The sequence below is a fragment of the Brettanomyces nanus genome, chromosome 1, assembly GCF_011074865.1.
Source record: "Brettanomyces nanus chromosome 1, complete sequence".
NCBI classification, from domain to species: domain Eukaryota; kingdom Fungi; phylum Ascomycota; class Pichiomycetes; order Pichiales; family Pichiaceae; genus Brettanomyces; species Brettanomyces nanus.
This window is the reverse complement of record NC_052374.1, coordinates 1,501,956-1,522,588: the sequence shown is the minus strand read 5'-3', so window position 1 is coordinate 1,522,588 and position 20,633 is coordinate 1,501,956. Positions and strand designations below refer to the sequence as shown.

The 20,633-nt window shown below is 40.7% G+C and overlaps 12 protein-coding genes across 12 annotated transcripts; 6 read left to right on the top strand and 6 right to left on the bottom strand.

Annotated features, from left to right (window-relative positions):
- Positions 1-2: 2 nt before the first annotated feature.
- FOA43_000707 (uncharacterized protein) lies at positions 3-1,034 on the bottom strand (the record flags this gene model as incomplete). Its single annotated transcript, XM_038921034.1, has 1 exon — positions 3-1,034. The coding sequence occupies one exon, from the start codon at positions 1,032-1,034 to the stop codon at positions 3-5; it is 1,032 nt and encodes a 343-aa protein (XP_038776962.1).
- Positions 1,035-1,298: 264 nt separating this feature from the next.
- Positions 1,299-2,423, top strand: FOA43_000706 (uncharacterized protein; the record flags this gene model as incomplete). The annotated part of the gene is made up of 1 exon (XM_038921033.1): positions 1,299-2,423. One exon carries the CDS (start codon positions 1,299-1,301, stop codon positions 2,421-2,423), a length of 1,125 nt encoding a protein of 374 aa, XP_038776961.1.
- A 129-nt stretch (positions 2,424-2,552) lies between these two features.
- On the bottom strand, positions 2,553-6,275 carry FOA43_000705 (uncharacterized protein; the record flags this gene model as incomplete). Its single annotated transcript, XM_038921032.1, has 1 exon — positions 2,553-6,275. One exon carries the CDS (start codon positions 6,273-6,275, stop codon positions 2,553-2,555), a length of 3,723 nt encoding a protein of 1,240 aa, XP_038776960.1.
- Positions 6,276-7,002: 727 nt separating this feature from the next.
- On the bottom strand, positions 7,003-8,673 carry FOA43_000704 (uncharacterized protein; the record flags this gene model as incomplete). The annotated part of the gene is made up of 1 exon (XM_038921031.1): positions 7,003-8,673. The coding sequence occupies one exon, from the start codon at positions 8,671-8,673 to the stop codon at positions 7,003-7,005; it is 1,671 nt and encodes a 556-aa protein (XP_038776959.1).
- A 238-nt stretch (positions 8,674-8,911) lies between these two features.
- Positions 8,912-11,503, top strand: FOA43_000703 (uncharacterized protein; the record flags this gene model as incomplete). The annotated part of the gene is made up of 1 exon (XM_038921030.1): positions 8,912-11,503. The coding sequence occupies one exon, from the start codon at positions 8,912-8,914 to the stop codon at positions 11,501-11,503; it is 2,592 nt and encodes an 863-aa protein (XP_038776958.1).
- Positions 11,504-11,724: 221 nt separating this feature from the next.
- On the bottom strand, positions 11,725-13,866 carry ILV2 (Acetolactate synthase, mitochondrial; the record flags this gene model as incomplete). The annotated part of the gene is made up of 1 exon (XM_038921029.1): positions 11,725-13,866. One exon carries the CDS (start codon positions 13,864-13,866, stop codon positions 11,725-11,727), a length of 2,142 nt encoding a protein of 713 aa, XP_038776957.1.
- Positions 13,867-14,775: 909 nt separating this feature from the next.
- FOA43_000701 (uncharacterized protein) lies at positions 14,776-17,121 on the top strand (the record flags this gene model as incomplete). Its single annotated transcript, XM_038921028.1, has 1 exon — positions 14,776-17,121. The coding sequence occupies one exon, from the start codon at positions 14,776-14,778 to the stop codon at positions 17,119-17,121; it is 2,346 nt and encodes a 781-aa protein (XP_038776956.1).
- Positions 17,122-17,192: 71 nt separating this feature from the next.
- Positions 17,193-17,600, bottom strand: FOA43_000700 (uncharacterized protein; the record flags this gene model as incomplete). Its single annotated transcript, XM_038921027.1, has 1 exon — positions 17,193-17,600. The coding sequence occupies one exon, from the start codon at positions 17,598-17,600 to the stop codon at positions 17,193-17,195; it is 408 nt and encodes a 135-aa protein (XP_038776955.1).
- A 197-nt stretch (positions 17,601-17,797) lies between these two features.
- FOA43_000699 (uncharacterized protein) lies at positions 17,798-18,265 on the bottom strand (the record flags this gene model as incomplete). The annotated part of the gene is made up of 1 exon (XM_038921026.1): positions 17,798-18,265. One exon carries the CDS (start codon positions 18,263-18,265, stop codon positions 17,798-17,800), a length of 468 nt encoding a protein of 155 aa, XP_038776954.1.
- A 154-nt stretch (positions 18,266-18,419) lies between these two features.
- On the top strand, positions 18,420-19,175 carry FOA43_000698 (uncharacterized protein; the record flags this gene model as incomplete). The annotated part of the gene is made up of 1 exon (XM_038921025.1): positions 18,420-19,175. One exon carries the CDS (start codon positions 18,420-18,422, stop codon positions 19,173-19,175), a length of 756 nt encoding a protein of 251 aa, XP_038776953.1.
- A 199-nt stretch (positions 19,176-19,374) lies between these two features.
- Positions 19,375-19,737, top strand: FOA43_000697 (uncharacterized protein; the record flags this gene model as incomplete). Its single annotated transcript, XM_038921024.1, has 1 exon — positions 19,375-19,737. One exon carries the CDS (start codon positions 19,375-19,377, stop codon positions 19,735-19,737), a length of 363 nt encoding a protein of 120 aa, XP_038776952.1.
- A 142-nt stretch (positions 19,738-19,879) lies between these two features.
- On the top strand, positions 19,880-20,560 carry FOA43_000696 (uncharacterized protein; the record flags this gene model as incomplete). Its single annotated transcript, XM_038921023.1, has 1 exon — positions 19,880-20,560. One exon carries the CDS (start codon positions 19,880-19,882, stop codon positions 20,558-20,560), a length of 681 nt encoding a protein of 226 aa, XP_038776951.1.
- Positions 20,561-20,633: the final 73 nt, after the last annotated feature.

The window sequence follows — 20,633 nt, the reverse complement described above, 5'->3', positions numbered from 1 at the left end:
TGTCACAGTACAAACACGTAGGCAGATTTGCTTGAATTCAAATAGTATGTGGAGAAGTGTCCATCGATGCTTTGAGGTAGCGGAAATTCAATTTGGTAGGCGCATTTGCCACCACCACAGCCTATAAGCAATACCTTTTTGTCTTTATTATACTGTAGCCGATACTCACTTGCGGAATTTAATTGTTCTGAAGTTATTCGTAAAAGGTATGAATAGCCTTTTTCAGTATCCGTGCTACTGAGCCTCTTAAAATCTGTCGTGAATCTAACAGCACGAGATATTTGGGCAGTTTCCAAGGTCTTTGAGGATGATGTATCAATTTTCATATCTTGAATTTCTTGTATCAATGGACCAGAAACAGTTGTAGTCGCCGTAGAAGCTGATGTCTTAAGATCGCCAATTTCGTGCTCCTCCTGCTGAAGTCTACGTGCAGCAAGAAGATCCGAAGGACTTTCAGAGTGAAAATTATCCTGTAAATGCTGTACGTCTTCCGAATCTTTGGTTATGCCCTCGACATCAACCTGAAGATCTTCAAGGTCACCCATATATGATCTCTTGGGGAGTATAATGACATCTCTATCAATTATAAAATTATTGCCAATTCTAAATTCGACAGCATCAAAACACCATTGTATCAATATCATCCGAAGATCTTTGTTGACTAGACACCAATTCATAGGTTTATCATTTATAAGGCAGTCAACGATAAGACAGTGCTGACCTTTCTTATCAGTACCATTTCTCAAGTCCGGAGAAGTAATTATCGGTATTTCCCACTTGTTATCCATTATCAATGGAAAGATCAACTGGGGATCAAAATATTTAGTATCAGTTCCATCTGAATTGACAGGCAAAGGAACAATTGAATGTGTACAAACATTAACGAATAGTTTGGTTCCAGATGGAGAACCTCTGTATTTCGAAAAGATTTTGGTTTTGATAACAAAATGTGGTTCAGGTACGATACTCTCCACATTGGATGTTACTTTCGATGACGCAGCACCAAATTTTTTGGTCTCTAGAGCATTGAGCATGACGATTACTGTTCATTAGGTTTCTTTAAACGAAAGAAAGAAAGTAAAACCCCCCAAAAAAAGAATGCGATCCGCGGCAAAAGTTCTGTCAATACCGGAATTCTCACAAGAGTTGATTAGATTAGATTGAAACGCGAATTTCAGTGTTGACAGTTGCAGGAATCAAAGTGAATTTCCAAAGCTATAACTGAAATTCGTACATTTTTTGCCTAAGCTGTGAAAGGTTATTCGATTGGATTTGAAGCAAGACCGATTTTCATCTTCATGTCTGATATTATTGATGGACCTGGAACTTCTGAACACAGAACGTCAACATCAACGTCTCCTGACGTTCAGGCGTTTACACCGAAACATATGAAGAACATCAGTACCAGCAGTATCAGCACATCAGGAAAGAAAACGGGAATCAATTTAGGATTCAGTGTCATCGGAAATACGCCTACTCTAGTGGGCAGTCCTTCAGGTCGCTCAGACGGCAAGTCACCATTAATCAATCATTCTCCTACATTTCAAGAGTCTAAACTAAATTCTCCAAGACGTTCCATAACTCAAGAACGACCACCATCCCCTATAAAGAAAAAGGCAGACTTAGTCGAGTCTAGATCACAGGGGCTCTCGGATCGGTTTAGATTGCTTGCCAGCAAAGAGATGGAGATACTGGAAATTAAAAATGCCATTAAAGAATTGGATAACCGGAAAAGTATGCTTGAATTTGAGATAAAGGACTTGAAGGTCAATCTTGAACGAGAATTAATTCGAAACGTTGCTCGCCAACATGATGAGGATAAGCCAAATACAGTCACTTTAGCTCCCAAAACTGCGAGGACTCGCTCAAAGATTGAAATGCATACTCCAAATCAGGTCAATGATCTTACGGCTAGGCATACTTCTCATGCAGGCATTTCAACAACGGGAGAACATAATGGGCAGTCTTGGATTTCTAGACCGATAAGTTTTCTTCAACAGTTTGATAGTTTGATATCCCAGGAATTTGATAAGTTACAGATTTCGGATCCTGTCAGGGAGAAACTTAGATTGGCTCAAGAAGATCGCTATAGAAAGGATCATCAGTCTCGTCGACTCCGTTCGCCAAAGGACCTTTCCAAAAAAGAGATCAGCAGCCCTCTAAAAAGTCTTGCTGATGATAGTACGCCGTCTGACATTATGCAGTCCGTGTCTCAACATCTTTGGTCATTCGTCAATGACGTCAAATCAAACCTTTTAGTGGATGAAAGCTTGGTTCAATCCCAAGTAGTCAAGAGAAACATCACTCCCTCACTTGTCTCTTTGAAAGAGGTACCGGTATCGCACGACGACAGCGATAGGGATTCCGGTTCCGAGGTGAACGACTCAGATTTATGGGATAACGATGACCTCTTGGATCTATGATATCTTTGTTCCTTACTTGATCACTGAGATAAACATACATATGTACATTACAATACACACCTTTTCTAAAGTAACATTGAATCAGAGAAATTAAAAGTACATTCTTAAATAGTTCATATAAGCGCTACATTACATCTGTGCAGAGTTGGATACTTCTGGAGAAGTGTAAATCTTCTTCTTCAATGAAATTAGTTCTTCACGCAACTTATCCCTCTCCTGAGCTGCAATGAATAAATCAGCTTCCAAATCTTTAATTTTGAAGCCGTATCTAGCCTCAATTTCGGAGTTGTCACCTATTTCATCATCGGAATCGTCTTCACCTTGAGTTATTTTATTGGAGTCATTACCATTCAAATGAGAGGACGAAGAAGGAATCCGTTTTCTCAACTCTAACTCTTCAAGTTGACTAGATAACTTCTTGTTGGTGGTTCGAAGCTTCTCAATTTCAGTTTGTGACAATGACAACGCTCTGTGAGTGTTGTTCAAAGAACTGACGGATTTCTTATACGTGCATTCTAACTCTTTAAACTTATTCTGCTGAACAAGTAATTGCTCCTCCAACTTATCGCCCTGAGATTTCTCACCGTTTAGCAATTCATCCACCTGTGCCTGCAACTTCTTGATAGTATCCTCCTTTTGAAACTCTTTGAAGCCGTTCTCATCGACAGAGTTATCTGCCATATCAGTAACCGGCGTTGATGAAATCGTACCTATCAACTTATTGACTTCATCCGTAAGCCGGCTCACTTGATGTGACAAAGGCAGCTTGGATTTATCTTTTAAATTCTCTTGACTGGCAGAATTGTCCTCAGGACTAATATCTTCTTGTAGCGCCTTGAATTTATCCAATTCAATTTGCAATATATCGTTCTTACCCTTCACTTCGGCTATTTCCTTTTTCAATTGAGCTTCGTCCACAACCTGGCTCTGCAACTTTGAAATCGATTCCTGCTGGGATTTAATAACATCGTTCAGACCTGTAAGTTTTCCCAATTCACCCTTTATGTAGGATTCGACACTGCCAAGCTTCTGATTCAATAATTTGTTCTCATTATCAAGTTGCAGAATTTGGTTCTCATACCGGACTTTCTCCTTCGACGACAATGGGGTATCAGATGTGTTCTCATCTGTATCTTCAGACTTCTGAAAAACACCATCTTCCACTTCAGCTTCAGCTGAATTAGTACCCTGGATATCGTCACGATGAACATTTACTTCCCTCCGAAGCCTACTTAATTCAGTGTATGCTTCATCCTTTTCATGTTCCAACTTTACAATACGGCCATTTGCCTCAGCAACCTTTTCCTGCATCTCCTTCTTAAGAGCACGTAGCATGACTGCCATATTATGGAGCTTGGCACTTTCTTTTTGGATTGAACCAACGGATGAAATAGAAGACACTGTCCTATGTTCCTTCGCAAGAGAACCTGGCTCTGCAGTTAAAGTTGACAAGTGTGAATCAAATTGCCTTGACCGTGAAGATTCAGCAGAAGTATTATTTTCAGGAGAAGTACCTTCTGTTAATTGAACAGGCTTAGCTCGCAGAGGTGCGGCATAAATACTTTGAGAACTCACCTCTGTAACAGGAGCGATGTTCAACATCGATGTTTGGGCTGGTCTCTCAGGTGTTTTAACATTGACTGGAAAAACGGCACTGACAGGTGTCTGCAAGGGATTACTGAATGTTCTATCATCAATTGGTTCTTCAGAAACTTCAGATGGTGCCTCAACCACATATTCATCCAATGTCTCAGGAGATTCTCTACTTGGAATGCTTTCTACATTTTTTTGAAGAACATTCTTAGAAGACTTCGGAGTAGACGAGACAAGTTCATGTTCATCAATAGTTGTACTTTCTGCATCCACACCAGGAACTTCATGATCAGGAGCATCGCCGTGCTCACTGTCAGACACTATTGGAGGATAAGGCTCGACATCACTATCTGCAGTCTCTCCGGCATCAGTGAATTGGTCCTCGTTAGTCACAAGAGAATTACTACTTGTAGTACCACTTTTGTCAATTGCAAGGGATTTCGCAGCCTGACGAGGTCTCTCCATGAAGTTAGGCAGCATCCGTAAATCAAATTCATAGATGACAGAGCTTGGGAAAGAGAACTTGCTTTCATCAAGTGCCCTGATTGATTCTTCATAAACACCATCAAAATCATTATCTGGTTGATCTCCTCCCATAACTATTAGCCTTTCATTGGCAGAGTCAACGGTGAGCGAGTGCCCCGATCTGGGTCCAGGACTGAAAGGCAAATGAGAAATAATTTTCCAGCAGTTGAAGGATTTCAAATCAATAACGTACATATCCGAAGACGGTTCCTCGTTCTCCAGTTTTCCTCCATATATGAACATCAAATTCTGATACAGAGTAGCAGCATGATCTTGCAATGCAGGAGGCCGGGAGCTGCCATGAAGTTCGCAAAGAGTCCATTCTTCACTGAGAGGATCAAAGCAAAGAAGATCATTATAAACCTTACGGCCATCACTACCACCGTACACATAAAGCCGGTTATCGAACGCTGTCATGCTGTGATTTGCAAGATGTGGAGGAATAAATTCGGTTTGTGGAATTTTAACCCAACGAGTATCAGGGTTTCTGAAGTTTGTAAGATCAAATTTCCATGTATCACCATAATAGTCATCCTCAAGCTGACCACCAAATACATATAAGTAACTGAGCCAACGACCTGGCTGATGTGGAACCTCAAAATTAAGAACGGCAATTTGGTGTCCATACCTTCCCGTAGGACAAGGCCCCTTAGGAGCGGTGACGGTCCATTTCATGGAGGTGATGTTGAAGAAATAAAGCCTGTTATCCAAAACCTGGGTAGAAGATGTGACCGTATCACCAGCAAACACTATGAATGCATTACCAATCATTACACATGCATGGCCTATCCTTGGTGCCGGCATACGATCAAAATTCTCAATTGGCGATGCGATATATGGATATGCCTCCGAAGAAGCATCGTCAGCTGAACCATCCGGAGCAGTATCATCTCCTTTCACGGGCTCAAGAACCCACATATCTCCAAAGACATTCTTCCCGCATAGTCCACCCATGAGATAAACGGCACCCGTGTCAGAAGTGGCAGCAGATGCGGCATGACTGAACCGTGGAAAAGGAGAGTTGTATAATCTCTTCTTTCTCCATGGTGTATGAGATAATATCTGTTTCAATTCAGTCAATGACATGTTGGAGGAAGACGATGGTCTCGGATTTTGTGCGAGTTCGTAATCCTTTCCGTCAGCCTTCTGCTGCATTCGAGGAGTAGTGGCAGCTTTCGTAGAATGATGATCACTCATTCTGTGAGTAGCGGACTCAGTAAAGCGATGTTGATGCTGTTGTTGTTCTTGTTCTTGTTGCTGTTGCTGTTTCTCTTGTTGTTGCTGTTGTTGCTGCTGTTGTTGTTGCTGTTGCTGTTGCTGTTGCTGTTGCTGTTGCTGTTGCTGTTGCTGCTGCTGCTGCTGCTGCTGATGCTGATGCTGATGTTGTCCCACCGGTGAGTGATCACGCTCCTGAAAAGAGGCTTGAAAACTTGGAGAAGTAGGCAACGGAGAAGTAGGAGGGGGAGATGCAGAAGTGTCATTCAATTGTGATGCTGGAATGCTATGAGGAAAGAAAGCTGTAGATTCAGAGGTGTTGCCATGATCCTCAGGTTGATGAACATCAGGGGATGGTAAATTGGTAGGGGGGGCAACAAGAGAGGCGGATATGACGTTGAACGAACTTGAATGTGGATCCTTAGATGACTCTTTGGATCTCCGATATTTCGGAGAAGAACTGCCTCCTGAAGACTTGGAATTATTCTTACTATGTCTTTTCTTGAAGAAGGTAGGCATTTTCTTTTATTTTGTGAATAAGATATCCAAAAGAGGATGCTATTTCGGTTGGTCTGAGATGTAGTTGAAAGAGATATGAAGATAAGGACCTTAAACAAGTAAAAAGAAAAAAATAAGCTAGTATTGGAAGATACAAATGGTCAGAAGAAAAGCCGAACAGACGAGAAAAACCCACCTTCCACGAAAATCAAAAATAGAAAATTGATTCGCCAGGAATAAAAGATAGACGGGTAGGAGTGGACACATAAAGCCAGACGTCCGCCATGGACATCCCTTTCTCTCTGCACCGCATCATGCGCACAAAATGCACGCAATGCGCGCAGCTAAAGGGTCAAAATTCCAATACTACGCAGAAATCAAAAAGAAACTTGGTGTCCAAAAATTTTTCTCCACAGGGCTGAAACGAATACAGATGAGCCGAATTGATCGTAATCGGTATTATTCGAAGGATGGCTACGAGAAAAAAAGAAGAAAGAAAATACAGATTTGCATTCAATTTTAGCAGCAGCCTTTCGGGTTGGAGCTAAAACCTCGAAATTCAATTCTGGGTCGATCTCATAGAAGAATGATGCGCATTGTAATGAATACACATGAATATAATAATTTCGATTGTCGACTCGGTCGATTGATTGAACATGAGAAGAATAAATATACGAGTGGACGATCAAATTCCGCCTACTCAGATCAAACGAATGTGGATTATATTGCATCAGTATACTATACATACTCAATCAGGAACATCCCAGTTACCGGGTCTGGGTTGTTTAGGAACCTGAGGACCTCCAGCTCTCTTTGCAACAATAATCTGATCAACTCCCAACACGGTGCAAACAGCATCCGTTGCTAAAGCGATGGCATTCTTCTTTGACACTAGTGAGTCAAATATCTTTTCCTGTTTGACATCCAATAATGCTTCGCTAGCTGTACTGGCCTCGATGTCAATGCCAAATTTAAGGGATTCCGGATCACTTTCCACGTGGGAAGCATATAATCTAGGAAGCACAGCAGATGCGTCCAATCCTGATGTCTCGCATAAGATTCTAGGTAAGAATTCAAAGGCCTCTGCAAACTTTTTGATACCCAACTGCAGTAAACCGGGAGTTTTCTCACCATAAGCAGTAACTCTCTTAACCAATTCAGCCTCTGTAGATCCAGCACCAGGAACCAACCGAGGATCCTTCAAAATAGCCTTGATTGCAGCCACGCCATCATCAATGGCTCTTTCCACATCATTCAACTTACTCTTGGTAGCACCTCTGATAACAATGGTTGAAGTCAAAGACCTACTCTCATTGTTCTGCTTGAAGATTGTAACTTTATCTGCGCCAATTTCTTTGGTCTCCACCACATCTATTGTTCCCATCTCTTCCGGCATAGGCGCACCAAAACGAACCAACGGAGTGGCGCCGCACACACGCGTTATTCTTCTTAGATCAAACTTCGATGGAACCTTCAACACTAGTATTCCAAATCTATCCAAATAATGAAGAGCCAATTCCCCAACACCTTGTCCTGCCACAACGACACGAACCCCGGAATCGTGAATTTCTTTGATAGACTTCTCTAACTGCTCCTCCTCACCTTTACCGAACTGAAGCAACTCTTTAGCGTTGTGCAATAGAACCGTTCCCTTGGTCTCAGAGGAAGAAATATCGACGGGACAATTAAACACAACCACCTTTCCCGGTCTATCAAGCTTTTTAAGCCGTGACTCCGGTTCTCTTGGGAAAACCATACCATTGATAACACAAGAACTTGCCAATGAAGCACCCATGATCTTAACAACGCGCACAGAGTCCACGTTGAATAGGTTTGCATTCGATTTTGGAAGCACGTAAATGACAGCATCCGCAATTAAGGAGCTGATTGTATCCTCCCATCCATACTGTTTGGATGCAACAACCGGCGTTATTATTTTCAAGAGCTCGTCTTTATCGTAGTAATCAGTAACTTTATCAATAACCAAGTTATCCAATTCTTGTGTAACAAACTTGCTAGCCATCTTGTAACCCTGAGTGATTTCAGCAGGAGTTAATCCCAAAACAACAAGCTTTTCTGCCAAATGAAGAAGCTCCCCTGCAAACACCAAGACATAGTTTGTGTTATCACCCATCTCATTTTCCTGCTGCGTAGAGTACATGACTAGAACTTTAACTGCAGGATGAATGACATCTAGCTCCTTTATCATTGTAGCAGCATCATTAGTTATAAATGTTTTTCCCAACTGGTTAACAATTATTTTATTGTTGCCACATGGTCCAATGGACGTGGAGATCATGTTACTAATCTCTCTGCATGCCTGAATATTCCTATTGATTGCACCGTCAGTATTAGAATGAAGCTGGTAGCCCTGTTTAAACAAGAATGAATTTGGTGCTGATGGAAGTTTCAACGACATTATTGGTAATCTAATCAGTAATCTTGTTGTATTCAATGAGTTGAAAATCTATATAGGCGTACGCCAAATACTTGAAGCAAAAATTTTCCTTCCTAAAACAAAATGAAAAGAAGGGCCCTCTTACATAAGCAGTTTGCTAATCGAAAAGATCAAATCGATATTGTTCACTATATTGAAGCAAGGTGGTTGTGTTGCTTCATAGCGTATCTGTTTCAGCGGCCATTACATTTGATTGATGATGCCTGCAGCAAAATCTCTGAGAGATGAAATCATTAAGGCATCGAATGCTGCGGATGCTGATAATGATCCCAATCGAAACAACATAGAGTCTTTAGACTATAATCCTTTGGATGACATTATGGATCTATTTAATGGCTCGGAAAGCCTTGCCGATTTGGACTCATTGATGGCCTATACCAACGGATACAAGTTGGAAATTGAAGGTGAAATTTTACAGAGGGAGTGTGATTATAATCAGAGATTGTCCGAAGTGGAGAAACCTTCTATGGAATTGGACAAGCTTCAAATGCAATTGGATGAGTTGTTACTCGAATTTAATTCCACAAAAAGGCTTGCCGAGAATACAGGAGCAACAATCAATTCCATGACAGCAAATATCAAAAAATTGGATAGCTGCAAAAAGAATTTGACGTTATCCATGACGATTTTGAAGCGTCTACAGATGCTTGTTACTGCTTACGATGCTCTAGAGAAGTTAATCAATAACGAGACTACAATAAGGGACTACAACCAAATTAAGCAGTTGCTTAGTGCAGTATTGGAGCTCATGCAACATTTTCAAACTTATAAGAGTATAGATGAAATCAATACTCTCAACAAGAAGATTGTTTCGATGAGAAATAGAGTTATAGATGAGATCTTCAAAGATTTTGAAGCTGAGTTTAACGAGACCCTCAATAATCCAACGATTTTGCAGGCTTGTGATATTCTAGACATTCTTGGTAAGGCTTATAGGGACAAATTAACGAATTGGTATGTCAATGTACTACTAAAAGAGCTTACCGGTATTTTCAGGAGCTCCGAAGAGGCAGGCTCCTTGGAGAACTTAAACAGAAGATACATATTCTTTCAGCGAATATTAACTAATTTCCAGCAGGTTCACTCCAAAATGTTCCCAAAGGATTGGAAAATGCCTATTGCATTATCAAACAGGTTTTGTGAGGTTACTAGAAAGGACTTGAAAGAAGTGACTGCCAAAGAAACTAGACTCAATGGACCTCATGTTGATGCTAATCTCTTATTAACTGCATTAGCTCAAACATTGGATTTTGAATCCTATTTAAACCAGAAATTTAAGATGTACAGCGATTTCGGAGATAGTACTACTTTCAATTTTGATAGGAGCATTTCGGATGTTTTTGAACCATATCTTAATGTTTGGATAGACCACCAGGGTAGCATTATTGAAAGGAAATTTTTAGATTACTTGAATCCCTCATCTATGTATAGAAAATCTGGGGTTGCCGAAGGAGGTGATAATGGCAGTGATGTTGGCCACAGAAAAAACAGCAATTCTGAAGAGAAATCTGAAGTTGTTACTGATGAAGGTATCAATGTTTTGGAGTCAGCTGCTGATCTATTTAGAAACTACAGGCAGATGTTAGGCCAGCTTGCAAAGCTTACTCACGGCCGGCCGTTAATTCGTCTCTCCAAACTCTTCTCCAAATATTTGATGGAATATCAGCGTCGAATTCTTCAGATACTGATTCCTGACGGCAATAAATTGCTGTCAGCCAATGCTCAAGAGCAGGCGGAGGTCATAGACATAGTATGTCTTGTTTTAAATACTGCAGATTACTGCTCAACTACGACCAGTCAGCTATCTGTGAAATTGTGCTCGTTATTGGAACCCAAAGAACTATCGAAAGAAATTGACTTTTCTAGTCTAGAGGAGTCATTTCTTGATATGGTAACGCATTGCATGACCGCAATCTACTCAAAGATTGACGGAGATTTACAGTATGCTTGGAGAGAAATGGCCAATAACAATTGGAGAATGATGAAAGAAGTTACTGGAGAATCCCGGCATATGACTTCAATTAAGAGTACGTTGAATGAGGATTGCGAGTTGATATTTGATAAGCTCAACAAAAGCTCCTATGCGAGAAACTTCATTGATAAATTAGCTGAACTGGTAGTTGATGATATGACTCTTAACATAGTTAAGTTGCAACCGATCACTGAAGTGATGGCAGAGCAATTTATTTTGGATTTGCAAACGTTGAAGGGATTTTTCTTGAATCTACCCCTTAAGGCCGCTTATGGGGCCAAAATCAAAGGGTCACCGAATTTTGGAAAGTTTATTAGCAGCAAAATTTCTGAAGTGGTGGCTTTGATGAAGGTGTTGATGGTACCACATAAGCCTACTGATAGCTATATTGTGAACTATTTTGGAAATATCAAGGATTCAAATTTCAACAATTTTGTCAAAACCCTAAAACTTAAGGGAATGCTACGAAATGACGCCACCTTTGAGAAAGATAAGTTCAAGTATATGGACCTATTCAAAACCCAGTTAAGGTCTTTCCAAGAGACCAGTGACGATAACCTTGATGAATCGAACAGCTTCATAGAGAGGTTGAACGTGGATAAAATGACTTCAATGTCGTCAAGGTCTAAATATACAAGTCCTACAATAGTACAGACACCATCAATATCACCCTCTGTGGGATCCAATATCAGCAGTTTCTTCAACTCCTCAAGACCTAATTTCAATATTGACAGGCACCATCTAGAGAAGAATCTAGCTAAGACTTTCTCTGATAACAAGATTAGTTTTGGCAAATTCTTCAAAAAAGGAGCAAATTAGAGGGGTCCGAAAGAAACCGAAGTGATGTTTTATGGAGAATATTAGCAGTTAAGGAAATTGTATATGCATAATCGAATCGGAGAAAGAAAAAAGAAAATGAATAAACGAAACAATCAGAAGGAGAAGTAAAAGGATATGATGAAACGAATAATAATGGAGCTGTAATAGCAAAAGCATGAAGGCACTCTACGGTTGATAAATCGATCTTTCTTATTGTATACCTAATATTTACCATGAGTTCTCTTGTGTCTAAGCTCTTTTTGCTCCTTCTCAAATTTTGGATTGTATGACATGAAATGTTCTAACCCATTACCGGCAGGAACCATCGGAAGAACCGGCGTCTTATGTTCCACCATGACTTCTAGTAAGAAAGGTCCATCTTTGTAAGAAAGACATTCAGCAATAGCAGGGGATAAATCCTTCTGTTCGGAAACTCTAGCACCTTTTAGTCCCATGGCCTCGGCCAACTTCACAAAGTTAGGGTTCTGCTGGTGGGTATGTGAATATCTATGTTTGTAAAACAACGACTGCCATTGAGTCACCATACCTTGTTCTTCGTTGTTGAGAATAATAATTTTAATTGGAGTACCCGCCTGAACAGCAGAGGACAACTCATTAAGAGTCATATTGAAAGAGGCATCTCCATCTATATCAATAACTAAAGCATCTGGTTTGGCAACCTGAGCACCTATAGCAGCTGGAAGACCAAATCCCATCGTACCCAAACCACCAGAAGTAAGAAACGTGCGTGGCTTGGTCCAAGTAATGTATTGCGCAGCCCACATTTGGTGTTGACCGACACCAGTGGTGATGATAGTCTCACGGCCAGTTGCAATCGCCTGCTTATTAATTTCTTTAATTAAAGTTTGAGGCTTTATCGGAGAGCCTGGATCCTCGTGTTCATAAGCATAGGGGAATTTTCTTTTCCACTCTTTAATTTGGGCAAACCATTCCGGTCTAGACTTAACAGGTTTCACCAACTGGTTGAACAATTCAAGGTTCCTGGTAACATCACCTTCGATAGCCTCGGTAGCTTCAACAACCTTGTTAATGTTCTTTGGAGAGATTTCAAAATGAATTATACCCCCACGTCCCTCAGCAGCAGCCAACTTAGCAGCAGGGGCAAACTTTGAAACATTACAAGTGACTCTGTCATCGAATCTTGCACCCATAGCGATGATCAAATCGGCGTTCTGAATTGCCATATTTGCAGTACCAGAACCGTGCATACCCAACATATCTAGTGATTTTTCATCCCTCTGATCAAAGGCACCGAGACCTTGTAGCGTAGTAGTAACAGGAATCTGTGCCTTGTCAACCAATTCACGTAGACGCTGAGGACCCTTCGGATTGTTGAGAATACCTGCACCGACGTATAGGACTGGCTTCTTAGCTTTGTTGAGCAAATCAGCAGCACGTTCAATGCATTCAGTCGTGAATTGAGTGACCGCCGAACGCGTAATAGTATCCAACGCGTTATTAGGAATAGTGGAAGATGTTGGAATTGCATGATTAAGAACAGCACTAGTGACATCCTTTGGCAAATCAACAAGAACTGGTCCTGGTCTTCCAGATGCAGCAATCTCAAATGCCTCATTTATCCTACGCGGAAGCTCCGAAACGGATCTCACCATTACGTTCCACTTGGTACAAGAACGTGAAATACCAACAACATCAGCCTCTTGAAAGGCATCAGTTCCAATGGCAGTAGTTGGAACCTGACCAGTGAACACAACAAGAGGAACACCATCAGCCAAAGCATCGGTCATGGCAGTGACAGTATTCGTTGCGCCAGGCCCAGAAGTGACCAAAACAACGCCAGTTTTGCCGCTCACCTTGGCATATCCTTCAGCCATATGGCCAGCACCTTGTTCATTACGAGGGAGGACAAACTTGAATTTATCAGAGTTGTAAATAGCATCATAAACAGGGAGAATGGCACCACCTGGGTAGCCAAAAACAGTATCAACGTTATGTCTCACCATCATTTCGTGGAAGATTTCTCCACCAGTCATTCCAATCATTGAATCGTCCATTTCAACCTCTCGGAAAAGAGGAGTCAACTTTCTTTTATGTGCCATGACTGCGGCACTAGGACCATCGGTATCGGCACAGACGTGTTCCGTAGCGGCTGCAGCTTCGACGGCAGCCTCAGTATCATTGTCTTCTTCTTCATTGATAATATTAAAAGCAGGAGAAGGCTGCTCTCGTCTCACATGAACAGCAGAAGATTTATGACGCACACCATAGAGAGAATTTATCTTATAATGAGTGGAAGCGCAGCTATTATTGCATCGTAGTAACTTTTTAGTTATAGATATAGCCGCTCTTCTCGAGGAAACAGGGAAGGTGGTACAGAGCATTCTGATGTTACCAAAATTATCAGTTATGCTAGATGAAAGGTTGAAATTCAAGAAAAAGGATAAAATTGCTCTGGTAGATCTTTCGAATATTTTCGTTCCGAGAATAACAAAGCTATATGTACAAGGTCACTTTTTCTCATATGACTCCTACGAGGCATGCACGGACAAATCAAAATAAGTTTCAAAAATGCGGAGAGAGAGCAAAAAAAAGCACTGAAAAAAAATTTTCGCGTACCATTTTTCACTTTGCTACGGGCTTTTCCGGTGACTAATTGATATAATGAAAAATCAAGAATCAAAAAAGACAAAAAGTATTCAGAAATTGCAGATCCAGTCATCAATTTTCAGGCGCTCAATAGATGATTGAAACTTTATTTTTTGCCTCTGTTGGATGCACTTAGCCTGCTCATAATCTGATTTAGCAAAGAAATATCGTACAAGAAAATGCAATTTAGTTGAGTGCGGCAGTGCAATGAGTAATAGTGGAAAGATCTTTCTAGCCCTGTACCGGGGCGGTTTTACAATAGAGCGGAAAAGCCAAAAGCTTCTTCTTTTCAGCATTCGTATCTATGGGTAACTGGAACCTTGTGGCCGGAGAATTTCTCCGATGCGATGATGTGTTGGTTCTAGGCAGAAAAAGTTTCTATATGCTCTATCGACGGGTCGATTCTGTCATTCATATCTGAATTTGTTTTTATGAGGGATCTCTATCCAGCTGTCTTTACACGGGTTGTACACCTCAATTGGCATCGTGGGTATATCTCCATCAGTCATCCATCTTAGGTTGTCCTCTCTTCTGCGTTGTTTTTGTTTAATTGTTGTTCTGCATCCTTAAATATTTGTGGCTGCTGCTCAATGAATGATATTACTGACCCGCCACCGGGTCTTATCTATCACTCGCATTATTCGATGAAGGTGGGAGATATTCATCGTTTTATTATCACATACGTTCCCGATGATCCAGAGGGAATCTGCCAATCGCTTTATATTGGTGTGAAAAATGTAGAAAATGTGTTTCTCACGCCGAACATATTGTCCGGGCCGTATATGCTCTACTGTGATATAGCTCCGGCTGATTTTGATAACACCAAGCGTTGCTTTATCACGGCTGACCAACCCCATTATAATCCTAATGTAATGCCTGGTCAGAATATACATGCCAGCCTTTCTTGCCATACAATGCAATCCAAACACGTTTGGGTGGTTAACGTGATATCCCAGATTGTTTTCAACACATCATCCGAAATCAACTTTGAAATCTTCATTTGCAGGAAGCCTGAACAACTTCATAAGCGATATTATAAGGATTTCTATGGTAATTTTGCTCAGAATTTGGATGTCCAGCATTTCACCACTTTGGATCTTTGGAATCAGCCTCCTCTTTTCATTCCATGCAAGGAACATCCAGTTCATTTGGTGATTCTGACACATGGACTCTATTCCAACACTACCGCCGATATGTTTTACATGAAGCAGCGTATCCAGCAAATGTGTGCGAGAACTGGAGAAAATATAGTGATTAGAGGATTCACTGGTAACGTTTGTAAAACGGAAAGAGGCGTGAAATATCTTGGACGAAGGTTAGCTGAATGGATTGTCAAGACAGTCGTGCCTGAAATTGGACAGGTGATGAAAATCTCGTTTATAGCGCACTCTTTGGGAGGTCTAGTTCAAACTTTCGCAATTGCATACATCCAGCATAATTATCCTAATTTCTTCCACACGGTCCATCCAGAGAATTTTGTTGCTATGGCTTCCCCGTTATTGGGAATATCAAACGAAAATCCAGCATATGTGAAACTGTTTCTTTCAATGGGTGTTGTTGGAAAGACAGGACAGGATTTGGGATTGCAAAGCAGTAAGCCGCTACTTCTTTTATTACCATCCAAGGCTACACGCAAGGTATTGAGAAAATTCAAGAGAAGGACTGTTTATGCGAATACTTTGCACGATGGCATTGTGCCATTAAGAACCGCTGCTCTACTTTTTTTGGACTGGAACGGTCTTGCTCAAATGTACGGCACTTTAAAACTGAGTGGTTCTTTGAATCCAAACTATGAAAATCTGGAAGAAGCGGCCAGCTCCGATGAGCATGTGAGTGAGATCCCTGCAAATGTGGAAAGAGAGGAAGATGATGAGAATCAAGATCAGGATCAAGTTATTGCTGAATCAACAGGTAATAGTTTGTCAGATTCTGCTGGAATTGAGGTCGCTGCGGAAGGTCCTGATGGAAATGGTCAGGGAATGCTGGATTTGATTAAAGCAAAGCTTCAGTCTTGGGTGAGTACAACTCCAAGTACTGCAGGTAATACAAGAATGTCAAAGAAGGTTAAAAGATATCAGAGATTTCAAACCACTATAGATGATGATGATGGAGATGTCAGCGACGTGCAGAAAGTTCCGGCAACACCCATTCCTAAGACTAATATTCTTTCTGGTTTGAGCCGTGTCTTGTTACCGCCTAGACCGGATTCGGATTTCATTCTTGATCCTTCTACGAGAAATAATGTTATTTTGCATGACAAAATCTATAGGCCAAGCATGATTCCGAAACCTAAGATATCGAAATCGAACTCCTTCATAAATTCGATGGATACAACGAGTAGACAGAGAATGCTGGAGGAGAAGATCGCAAGAAAATGGCATAAGGGACTGACCTGGAGGAAAGTGTTGGTGAATATTCCACCAGATGCTCATAATAACATGATTGTGAGAAGGAATTTTGCTAATGCATACGGATGGCCCGTTGTACAGCATATGGTAGAGAGTCATTTTGGGGAAAAATGCTATAAAGGAGAAGACTGGGGTGATTTTGCATTAAATCCTGAAGATGAGGCTTCTGATAGTGATGAAGGTGATCTGGGGATAGAAGAAAAGATGTCAAAAATACTGGATAAAGAGCACGCTAAGTCTATCGCTGAGAGCAATAAGAGTACACAAATACCAGTTAAACCTAACCCTAAGCGGCAACCAATTGCATCTACTGATCAGGAGGAGGAGGAGGAGGATGACGAAGACGAGAGCTGGATGGACGATAATAATTCGATTATTTACGATGGTCCTACAGGAATGCTAAATACGATCCCTGAAGGAGTGAGTGGACAGGTGGAAGCCTTAAAGAAGACTATATTCTTTGATGAGGAAGATAAAACAGATCTTCATGAGCATAAAAATTATAAATTAGATCCAAGTGAAGAAGATGCGAAGAGCACCTTTGCTAATGACCCATCACAATTGATGAATAATTATTTATAAAATTCATTTAATGATTTCAATTGCATATAAAAGGACAAGTATTAAATGTACAGAAGAAGCTGTATATGGATTTAGATAACAGTCTGATCGCTAACTTCATCAATAAATGGGTTGGCAATCATATCAAAGCCCTCCCTTGGAGAAATGGTCAATAGCAAAGGACCTCTAATGATAACTCTACCTAAGTTACGAGTGTTCTCAGAAAGCTTGGATCTATCGTTGACATCTCTTAATCTTTCCACGGTATTTTCCAAAACAAGATTCATTAACTGGTCATAGCCGGTTAACTTTCCCACAACTTCTCTTCCACCCGACAACGTCACTATAATCTCCGTGTTGATATAGTTCTCTAGTTTAAGAATGGCCTCCCTCTTAGGTCCCTCGAACTTGTCTTTTTTCCTATGTCCCCCATTGGTATTGCCTTTAAGTCCTTGCTGACGACCAGAATCAGGTCTGCTCGTGGTTTGTTGTGAGCTCATCCTTAATAATAATGACGGATGTACAAGTGTCGATATTATCTCACACTCTTTGGTCTTCTTCCTCAGAGAAAATTTCAGTCTCGATCTTTTTTTTTCTTTTCTTCAGAGTTTTCTTTTTTGGTCTCACTGATTAAACTAAGGAAAGATATGGGATTTTCAAACTCTCATTTAGTATACGTATTATTAGTAGTACAGATTCAATCAGAACTTGCACATCCTCTACATCCACAATTCACGCATCTCGTGTCTTTTCCCTTATCCTTCTGTGTTTCTTTTAACGTGGCCCTGGGGACTCGGCAGATACACGTAGTTCCCTGATTAGTCTCCTTAGCCTGGATGCACTTTAGACAACATAGATTTTCGTACCCTTTCTTCTTCCATTTCGCTATGAGTTCTTTATCGCCAAATTTGTTTGTTAATAACCAATCATACAACTCTCGGCTGATCATTTTCTTCTTGTAATAGATCTCAAAGATGTATCTTGACCGTTGATGGTTTAATTTATATATTTCCCACGTACTCTCATGCTTTGGTCGATTTAACGGTAGTGGCTTGGACTCTGCTGCTTTCATTTTGGCACTGAATTTGGCCAGCGTGGGCTCTATTTTGGAGAATCCATTTGGTGGCCTCTTTTTGAACTTGTATTTGGTGGGTATTTTAGGCATATTTGTATAACGAAAGAAAGCATCGTCTAACTACCGGGGTAGGAATAAGAGGAGTTGGTTCCCCCGATATCGCGCCCGGTAATTTATAGTGAGTTCCTCCTATTGGCTTTTTCGTGTTGTTTTCTTTACTTACTCTTATCTCTTCATTTGAATAATGGAGGACTTTACAATACATCTGACGTCTGATTTGACATCTTCCGAAAGAAGACTTTCTCCCGATTGGACATTGAAATATTTTAAGCACAGGGTGGAGTATATTACAGGGATTCCTCCAGAATCGCAGAAGATATGGATATACGAGACGAATGATTCCAATGAGAGAGAGCAGATAGACAGTTTATTGAACGAAGAAACCACACTTTTAGAAGATCTTCACATTTCTCCTTTTACAAGGATCCATATTGAAAGTACTAGTAATGACCCCGATATGATTCAACTTCAGAAGGAGTTGCTTAATCCTGAAGACCAGGACGAAGAAGGATTGTTCAAGTTGGAAGAAAAGAGATACGATGAGATGGCACATACCGTCAAGAAATGGAAGTTGGAAAAGAAACTAGGCCGTTATGATCCAGCATTTACGGGGAAAATACAGGAGCTGCTAGAAGAGAATGAAGTTAAAGCAAAAACGATTAGAGTAGGTGATCGCTGCAAACTGCATAATTCTTCATTCGAAAGGCTAGGAACAGTGAGATATGTTGGTAAGATTCCAGAGATCAACAACGAGAATAGCTGGGTTGGAGTTGAGCTTGACGAACCTTACGGAAAGAATGATGGTTCTATCAAGGGGGTGAAATATTTCACGTGTAAATTGAATTATGGATCTTTTGTGAAGCCAATTGTTGTGGAGACCGGTGATTTCCCTCAAGAGAAGTTGGACTTTAATAGCGATGAGGAAGAAGACGAACTATGAGAGAGTCGAGAAAAGTGTTTGATTGCTTGTCCTTCGCGCCCGGCAAACGAGACGGGAAAATTGAAAATTCGGAAAATCCGGCAAAAACTTGAAGTGGTGTTTTGAGGCGGAACTAGCTGGTGTCTGCTCTTGGTTGTCTTTAAAAAGTGACTAGCCACGGAAGCTTATAATCCCCTTGTCTATCACTTCCTTCCGTACTATGGTTTTCAATCCTCTTGATCTAGATTACCGCAGGGTCATTCAATTAGTGGTGATCATTGGAGGTTATATAATTGTCAGGCAACGATTTGTTGCTTACATGAAGACTAAGAGTTTGGATGAGAAGTTAGAGAAAGATAAGGCAATAAAGACGCGAAAGCTAATTCAAAGGCCCGAGGATTTGCCTTCGGATCCCATATCTGTTAGTGAAATGTCATGGGGTTGGGGGAAGCCCACGAGGAAAAAGATGAAGACCCAGGAGAAGCTGCTAGAAGAGCGGATAAGAGAGGCTGCAGAGAAGACCCAGGGAGGAGATTTTACTGCTGATAACGACGATGATATTGCCGATCTTCTAATTGAGTGATCTTTGTACTCTCTTTATTTTCTTAACTATGGAAACCGATCAACTTATTTAAGGCTTCCTCAGAAAAAAAAAATACTTCATAAAAAAAATTGAATCAAGGCATATATCTAATTAGTTCTCTCTTTAAAGAAGAGCTTCATCTATGAGTTTTCGAAGAAGAGCACCACGTACACTGCTGCCGTTTGGCTTAGAGTACACGGACGTGGACCAAAACGCTGCTGGTGAGACGCTGGACTATCCCTTACCCATTAATGGTAGACCTACTGCCATAGAAGATGACAATGCCAAGCAATTTACACATTTTACGGCGCTGATGAAGAATGGCTCTTTTTTTACGGGAACCTTATCCAGCTTGAAGCATACGAATAAGAAGAAAGGAGCGGTGATTCTTGAAGGTGGTGTTAATGATGGACTCAAAAGATACTCTGACAAGTTTAGAAAGAAAATTAAGACAGGAAGATCTATTAGAGATCATCCCTTTATATTGGAGTTCTTTCCTAATGAGTTGCATAGTATAATGGTATCAAAAGATAAAAAGGCCAGATCCTTACAGTTGACTAGGTACTCAAAGGGAGAAAAGAAGGATATAGGTAAACTCATTAATATGAGTGCTGTCGAGAAGAAGAAACAGCAGATTCAAGATAGGCTCAATACAGTGGATGGAAATGAAGTTGAATCGGATGATAATAACGAGGAAGATGAGGATGAGGAGTTTGAAGATGATGAGGATGATGACTATAATGCTGAGAGGTATTTTGATGATGGTGACGACCTAGGTGGAGATGACGATGATAATGCAGGAAACGAAGAAGCCGCCTTCTAACTGTGATTCTCTCATGTACCTATTCAGTCTACTCAGCTATATTTCTTTTTTGATTACCTGTATGTATGTGTAT